The sequence below is a fragment of the Lycium barbarum genome, chromosome 9 (assembly GCF_019175385.1).
Source record: "Lycium barbarum isolate Lr01 chromosome 9, ASM1917538v2, whole genome shotgun sequence".
NCBI classification, from domain to species: domain Eukaryota; kingdom Viridiplantae; phylum Streptophyta; class Magnoliopsida; order Solanales; family Solanaceae; genus Lycium; species Lycium barbarum.
The window spans coordinates 109297044-109306144 of record NC_083345.1 but is presented as its reverse complement, the minus strand read 5'-3'; the positions used below and the strand labels follow the sequence as shown (position 1 = coordinate 109306144).

At 40.5% G+C, this 9101-nt stretch overlaps 1 protein-coding gene across 1 annotated transcript; it reads left to right on the top strand.

Annotated features, from left to right (window-relative positions):
* Positions 1-7331: 7331 nt before the first annotated feature.
* LOC132612140 (putative late blight resistance protein homolog R1B-14) lies at positions 7332-8636 on the top strand. Its single transcript, XM_060326471.1, has 2 exons — positions 7332-8013; positions 8098-8636. The coding sequence occupies exons 1-2, from the start codon at positions 7332-7334 to the stop codon at positions 8634-8636; spliced, it is 1221 nt and encodes a 406-aa protein (XP_060182454.1).
* The last annotated feature ends 465 nt before the right edge of the window (positions 8637-9101 follow it).

The window sequence follows — 9101 nt, the reverse complement described above, 5'->3', positions numbered from 1 at the left end:
CAGCCTTTTAGTTATAGACCAAAACGGGTATAACGTGGACCAGTCCACGTTATACCTCAATTTTTTTTTCCCATTGTCAGACAGATCACAGAAAAAAAAAAAAAAAAAAATTAAAAGGTATAACGTGGACTGATCCACGTTATACAAATAATTTTGTATAACGTGGATCAGTCCACGTTTTACAACATGTATTTGTGAAACGTGGTACTGTCCACGACTCATTGTGCATTGTTGCCCTAATTTTTCTCTCCTTTCTCCTCCGCCTCTTCCTCCATCTTTTGAAGTTACAGAACTTCCTCTCCATCTCCTTCTCCTTTTCCTTCTCCTCCATTTATTTTCTTTTTAAACTCTGCATTACAGTCTAATTTTTGGAGCAACTTCTTCATCTTTATCTTTTGTTGCTATTTAAATTAAGGTATTTTTTCTAACTCATATAATATTGTATATTTATAGTAGATGTAGATATCTGTTTGTCTTATATATCTTAATTGTTATTTTTTATTTGTGTTATTTTAATACGTATAAGATATATGTTTGTGTTATTTGTGTTATTTTAATTTGAACTTAAAATATGATTGTTAGAAGCATTATTATATAAAAGGTCTGATTTGTTTAGTAGCACTTTTGAAGAAATTTGTTGTTATGTTACTGTTATTTTTGTGGATTGTTATATAAAAAATCTGAATAACTAATTGTTTTTCATTGTACCTTTAATGTGATATTTATATAGCCAGAAAAGTGAAACTTAATTGATGCCTCAGTAGCCCAAAAAAAAAAAAAGATACTGAAAATGTCATGATAATGCTTTATTATATGGGACCTAAGTCTAAGTGGTGGACAATTATTTTGTCTATACCTTATAGGTATTAATGTGGTCCACTATCAGTGGTTTCTAAATAAGGCGTATGGAAGTTGGCATTATCTAGCCAGTGCATATTTGTTCTGCTAAAATTGGAATAATATTTTTTTTAATAGTAAGTTACTCCAAATAGCTTGATCTGGACTTCAATTTTTTTTAATCTAAGGTATGGAGCTTCCACGGGTATGCGTACATGCGGGGCCAGAAGTGTACGATGTGTTAACACTCCAAGAGAAGCATCGATAAAAGGTTGTGTGGGATGGTTCCTTGAGAGGACCGACCGGATGCCTATTTCCACGCCGCGTGGATACCGAATTTTGGAAGCACGTGAAGCGTCATCCTTTTCATCCTCGCATCCTTGACTACTTTGGCCTGTGTGGATTTAGGGGAGTAGTAGAGGTAGGATGTGTATCATATGATTGGGCAGTCATCACTGCACTTATAGAGAGATGGCGTCCTGAGACGCACACCTTTCATCTGCGTACGGGTGAGGCGACCATCACATTACAAGATATTGAGCTCATGTTTGACATGGTTGCTGATGGTAATCCCTTGAATGATGTTAATGCTAGAAATATACGTATTGTTAGGTGGCAATAATTAATCCATGAGCTTATTGGTTGGGCACCCGGTCTGGATTGTTTTAATGATGTTAGTAGGTTAGAACTAAATAAATTAATTGAATATATTAGAGGCTTAGATGACATTACATATCAGACCCCAGAAATTGTTGTGCAACAGCGGGTTAGGTTGTACTTGCTATGGATTTGTGGCAGCACGATATTTCCGGATAAGTTCGGTGACTTACTTAATTTAGACTATTTGCTTGACATACGTGACCTTAGAGCAATGAGTAGACAAGCTTGGGGAGCGGCTGTATTTTCATATTTGTATACTTGTTTATGCCGCGCTTCGTTGAAGAAAGCCAAGGATGTGTGTGGATTCATTTCTTTATTGCAGGTACGTGACCTTTAAAGTTATATAATTTTATTTGGTTGTCCTATTTGATAGTTATAAGGTTTTTATGTATTTATTTTAAATTTTTAATATAGGTTTGGGCTTGGGAGCGAATTATACCGATGCAGCCACCACCCAGGGCCATTCAGCCACACACGGCTCTTGCACGAAAGTGGACTCATCGTAAAGCTCGTGAAAATGAGGCACGTGTTGTGCTACCCATATGTAGGGATGTATTGGACAACCTAACATATGGTCAGGTATTTTATCATTATTATGGTTGTTAATGGCGTTTTGATATAATAGTTACGCTTATGTGTAATTTATTTATTTTATCATCATGTAATTTTATGTTCTTTCTATCGTAGTTTGTGTGGCAGCCTTATTCAGAGGCCATCATTAATGGACTCCCTGAGTGGTGTCGGCGTGGCCGAGTTATTTGGATGGCGCAGGTTCCCCTTATTTGTGGGATCTATCGAGAGTGGCACATGGTGGACCGCGTTCTCAGATAGTTCGGTAGGAAGCAACATATTCCGGGACCATGTGCTGAGATTGATCCTTTTCATTACAAACGTGACAAGCGGTATGCTATAACAGTGGAGGATCAACAAAACTTTACACAAACGGACTTTTTTGGCCGCGCGCTGTTGAAAAGAAGTTTGATGAATACTGGGAGAGGTCCCTAAAGCATACTGACATGTAGCAATACAATGCAACTGAAGGGGTCTTTAAGATTCTGACATTTGCACACGAAGGTAAGGGCGAAAATATCCATAAAGTCTCTGCCGAAGGGAAAAAGTGGTCGTGTGGGAAGTGGAGAAACTACCATATGCCATGTTCACATGCAATTAAATTTTGTGATATCTGCGGAATTCAACCAAAGACCTATGTTAGCAAGTACTACAGTTGCAGGTTTTACAAGCAAACGTACAGTGGAAATTTTTCACCGTTGGGTGATGAGGCATATTAGCCACCTTCTCCCTTCAGTTTAATTGCAAACACTGAATACGAGCGAACTTCAGGAACGTGGACTACAACTAGAAGAAGGAATGAAATGGATATAGCTCCTGCTCGCATGGCTAGAAAGTGTAGTACGTGGAAGCAAACAGGTCATAACAAGAATCGCTGCCCCGACAGAAATCAGTAGTTGTTGTTGCTTGTTGGTTTTTATGTTTTTTCTTAAGTTGTACGATTGTTGTCTCCTTATGTAATCTTCCAAGAATATATAACATGTCTTGTGCCGTTTAATAGTTAGTATGTAATTTAACATTTACTACTCAGTTAATGTGTGACGTTTATTTAACTTATATTTTTTTATTTTTTTTTTGTTCGCATATATAACACATATTTAATTATTGCATGTGTTAAAATATTTATTTGAGTTAATCACTGAAATTAACTATATGCTTTAAAAATTAAAAAAATCAATAAATTTTTTTTATTAAAAACACAGCCGAATATGATTTAAATATAGGCAACGTCTTACAAATTATTTGTAAAACGTTGGCAGAAAAAAATAATGAAAGGTATAACGTGGACTGATCCACGTTAGACAAATAATTTTGTATAACGTGGATCAGTCCACGTTATACCTTTTTATTTTTTTTATTTTTTCTGTGATCAGTCTGACAATGGAAAAAAAATTGGGGTATAACGTGGACTGGTCCCCACACTTTTCGGACCAGAGTTTCACCGAAGTGACGGGAAGTGGAAAAGACTCCCCCGGTGACTTCCTTAATTAGTTCATCCTTATCTTCAAAAAATAAGCGGGAAATGTAACGTCCCCTTATGTCACGTCCTTCTGACTTCGGCCACGTGTCTCATTCCGAATGGCGAGCTTCGGTAACCGCCTCAGGTCACATCGCTTCAAATCACATCTCATTAATATTTCGGACACGTGGCTTTTCTCGATTGGCTACCCTCGGTATCCGTCATGGTTATTCGTCTATATAAGAGAGTTACAGTCACCTTTTCACTTTTCACATTTCATTTTCATCTTTTCCTATCTTCGTTTCTTTGCTTGATCTGCTCCGTCATCTCAAATATCCTTTATCTTCAATCACCAAACCTTCATCCTTTAACTTAAACCTTCATATCTTCAACCCGAATCTTCAAATCTTCAGAGCTTCAAGTTCATATCTTCATCTCTGCCTTCAAATATCCATTTAAAACCTTCAAATCTTCATTCTAACCTTCAAATCTTCATATCTAACCTTCAAATCTTCATATTTGATCAAAATGTAAACGAACACCGACTCTGCTTCCCAGGATATACCCTCAATTTCTTCCCCACCCAACCTGCCACTAAACCCAGAATTAAGCACTTCCCCAACCGACGACCAAAGACATAATACTGTTGAAGGCGAATTATAACCACAAATTCGTAGTTGAAAAGGCAGTGCAAACAGCGGATAGGGGTTTCGACGTGAGACAGTACCCCTCATCAATTAGAGAGGATCGACTACCTCGGGTTCGGGCCGAGTGCGGATGGGACAAACGTCCGGTACAGGTGTTTTCCCCCCGGTGATGATGAATCCATCACCAATTATAAGGAAGGGTTTCTGTACATTATACGTACCCGTTCACTCTCAAGCTCGACCCCCTGATTGATCCGGTTATTCTCGAAATGTGCTGGACATACAATGTGTGTCTTGCCCAAATTGGGCCGATTATTTGGAGGATCGTGGCCTTCCTTCATCTATTGGCGAATAACGTCAATAAGGAGTTCACGTTGGCACACTTTATTCGGTTGTACTGCCCGAGCATCTTTCGCGGAGGTGTGATAAAAGTCTCCAAACGAGGCCGAAACTCGATCCTTTCCTGTCTCAATAAGGATAGAGACCGAGGGTGGCTTGAATGAGGATAGAGACCGTGGACATCATTCCGGCTGAGTATATGCCTTTTCCAGAAAAATGGAACGACAAACGTGAGTTCTTCGAATGTGTTTCCTTTGCGTGTATTCGAGCCCCTTTTTTTTTTACCTTATTCAAAATTACAGTGGAGGCATGGATCCTTTCCGCCGTTCGGAATTTCCCTGAGTGGGTTGAGGCATTCATCAGCCAGCACTTACACGAAGAACGGACATGGGCAGACTTATCCCGTGACCAGTGGGTTGCGCAGAACCACGGTAATCTTTTCTTCAGTTTTGATCATATATTTTCGTTTCTCCTTTTCCTTCTTTAACTCTTCGATGCTTAGGTTTGGGCAAAGGTTCTGTGGAACCACGACCTGCACCAACGGATGAGCCTGTGACACCGAGTTCAGACTTTGATATGGCAGGATCATCCCAACTTATTGCCGCAGCCGAAAAGAGGCAAAGAAAACCCTCGACCAAGGGTCAGAAGAAAAAGAAGAGGTCGAGGAGTGATGTTCGAACCCTGAGGGACGAACCTGAGCCCGACATTATGCTTAAAAGAGTTGTGGCGGGTCCCTCCAGTGCTGCCGTTGCCGAGGAAGAAATTACTATCCCAACCTCGACTACAGATGGGGAGGATGAGGTTCCTTTTCCTCCGGTAACCGATTATCTCCAAGCTCCAATTCCACTAAGGTCCATTGAATTTATTGACATTTCAGGTGATGCTTCACCCGAGGCGGCGCCTTTGGCCAAGAAGCCTAGAAGGTCCAGTCCAATCTTGGAAACTGAGGCTGCCCAAAGGGTTGAAATGGACCCATAGGTTTAAATTACTGCGGCAACCTATCCATCGTATCGTATCAACCCAGCTACTGCAAAAAGGTACCTCCAACTGCTGACATTGCTGGAACTGCTTCGGCTTCTCCTCCTGCTCCTTCTTAGAGACCGGATAACCTCGATGATATTCTTGCCGATACCCCTCCTGCTATGGCGAAAGCCTCAGGGTTTGGTCACCTCCGTATTTCACGAGCCACGAGGGTTGCCAGCCGGTCCACTGAAATAGGTGCGAGGTCAAAACATGTTGATATTTCCCAACCCCCAGTGTAGAACCGAGGAGGACTAGGTCAGCTGTGGTCACCGTCCCCTAGGACTGCAGCTTTTTATCGCGTCCCGTGGGAGTTGCAAGTTATCTTAGACCTCTTGTTTCAGATTCAGACAAGGAGAAGATGAAGGGACTCCCATGGCAATGTCTTACAAACGAGGGCATGCATGCGGGAAACCAGGTAAGTGTTCTTATGCATTTCCACATTATCGATGTGCGATTCTCCATTTTCGCTTATCGATTTTATAACTTCGTTTGTTTTACATTTGCAGAGCGTTGTGCTCATAAATAAAGGCTTCATCCAAGCCCAACACGAAGCAGAGGAGTTGAAGGGCCAGCTAGATGCTCAGAGCCGGGAAACCGAGAAGTTTAAGCCTCTCTTGCAGGAAAAAGAGGACCAGCTGAGCCGGGTATTCGCTCCTCCGAACCTTCAATCCAAGCTCGAGGCAGCTAAAGCTGATAACCTCCGTCTAAAGGCCGAACTCGATGATGCGGTTGAAAAGAACCGGCTCCTGAATCAGGATAAAGCAAACCTTGGCCGAGAGAATACTAACTTTGCTACCAAACTCGGTGAGTTTAAGGCTACTATCGCCCAACTTCGAGGTGAGCTTAACTTGGTCAAGGTTGATGCCGAGAAAATAGTAGAAAAGTCCAGCCAGCTTGAAGCCGAAAGATCTATCGAGAAGGAGAAGCTGAGAATATTTGAAGAAAAGGTCGAGACTTGTGCCCGGATCGGTGATGAGCTTAAGAGCCATCTCGAGGAAGCTACTGCGGCCAATGATCATCTCCAAACTGAGTTTACATCTGTCAATAACGTTTGAATCACTCTAATTGAAATAAAATTCGAGCTAGAGGAGAAGCTGAAGAAAACCGAGGCCGATCTGGATGAAGCCCTTAATGATATAGTGGCCGCCGACGCTCGTTCTACGCTTTTGGCTGAGTATGAACTGTGAAAATCCCGGAGGATGACCCTTGAGCACGTTGAACGGGGTATGGAAGAAAATACAAGAATCAAGAACACACAGTTCTCCCATGATCGATCTAATATGTTTCATTAGTCGATGGCATAATCACATACAAAGATGAACTACACCGTATAAAGTCACAGTCTAAGTCGTACCTTAATTACAAAGATTTTTCATGGAATCCTCCATAAAATTTCTTCACACAAGGAAGAAGGGAGTTTTCTATTTTGTTGGGAAAAAGAGGCAGAGGAGAAAGTCACGTTGGTTTCTTCTGCATAAGCCTTTTTATTTTGCTGAAGGATAAAACTTTTAGGGACTTTTCCCAAAGGTTATGTCTTTTCTCTCTTCCCATTATATTTAGTAATATATATATATAGCATACTACTTATATATTTACTTATTTGGGTATGGATCTGGGTTGACCCACATGGGTGGCCCAAATCCAAATTTCCAACACTATCAAATACTCCACTAATATTAACAGAGGACCACCTCTTGATATACTTAGCTGTAGTTGTCAAGCTTGTCTATCATTTTGAGAGTGCCAAATTTCTTCATTCACAAATCTTGTATAAATTTCTGGATGTAGAACTATAGATGGCTGCTTATGTTGCTGTAATTTCATTGATGGGAACAATTCAACAGCTTCCACTATCCAGCTTACACCTTAAAGAGGTTCACGAAGAACATATGAAACAACTCTACGAGAAGGTTGGCTCTCTGAAAGAGTTTCTTGACAATTCTGACGACAAGTCACCGAGGGATTTGCAGAAAAAGGTCAAAGATATAGCACATGAAACAGAAGACGAAGTTGAATCATACATTCAAAGAGAGGCACATAAGACACATCTTAATATCTTGAAACGATTGTTCCACCTTCCAAGAAAAGCCCATAAGAGGCTTCTTAAGATTTTGCAATGTGCTATAGAAGACATTGATTCTTTCAAGGAACAGATCATCGATCACGAGAGGAAAGTAGCTGAAAGCGTAGGCTCATCAGTAACCGTTGATGATCATGAAGCCTTTGCAAGAGCGCTCACTTTGAGATACAACGATCTTCCGTCTCATTTGAAAGCTTGCTTTATGTATTTCGGAGTTTTCCCAAAATCTAGTGAGATTTCTGTGAAGAAATTTATCAGATTATGGGTTGCAGAAGGACTCTTAGAGCTAAAAGGGCATGATGAATCAGAGAATGAGGCTTCTAGTCTTTTACAACAGCTTATTGATGGAAGTCTAGTTGTCGTTAGCAAGCGAAGTTTGAACGGAAAAATCAAGACATGTAGGGTTCACGGTCCTGCTCATGATTTATGATTGAGAGAAGCTGAATGCAAGAATCTTTTGTATGTTGTAAATCCTGAAACAGGTAAAACATACAGAATGTTTTCTCCTCAAGGTCGCCGATGGGTGTCAGTTAATTCGAAAAGAGATTATCATCCTGTTCCTTTCGATGATCTTACTCACAGCAGAACGCGTTCCCTTCACTTTTTTGTAAGTGGAACTGAGCCTACGAATGAATTGAGACTGTCTAATTTCAAGCTTCTTAGAGTACTGGACTTGCAGTCATTGGTACCCAATGATTTCCCTACTCCACTATTAGACCTGGTTTGCTTAAGGTATGTGGCTTTGACGATTACAATCTCTAAATGTCTACAGATTTCCAGTCTTTGGAATTTTCTAACTTCCACTGTTCACGGAAGTGCTCTAGTACAGTCTCCTACCATATCTTTTCAAAATGAAATTATAGAAATGCCTCAATTGAGGTATTTCCATTCTACAAGATTGTATTTATCTTCTCCTATGAAGGTACCGGTTTTGGACAACTTGCAAAGTTTTTCTAGATTGAATCCTTCTTGCTACACAAAGGAAATATTTCAGGGGATTAGGGAAGTGAAAAAGTTGTGAATTTTTGGCAGAGGATGAATTTTGTAGTCTGCCCCAGTGCCTATATATTTACTTGAACTCGAGACACTAAATATTGGATCGTCCGAATCTCCATTTGCAAAATCATTTTTTAGGCTTCCATGTTTGAGTTCCTTCCCACCAAATCCCAAGAAGTTGACACTTTACAGCACTTATCTACAACGGGAGGACATGAGGATCATTATCCAACTGCTCAAACTCGAGGTGCTCAAATTGAAAGCTAATGCCATTACGCTAGAAGGGTGGGAAGTAACAGAGACAGGATTTCCTGAATTGAAGTTGTTGCTCCTCGAAGATTTGCCTCTCCAGTATTGGAGAGCCACTGATGATTCTTTCCGATGCCTGGAGCGTGTAATTATCAAAAACTATAGTTGCTTAGAAGAGATTCGTCAAGAATTTGCTAAGAGTATGACACTGCAGCTAATTGAGTTGCACAGTTGTTCTTCT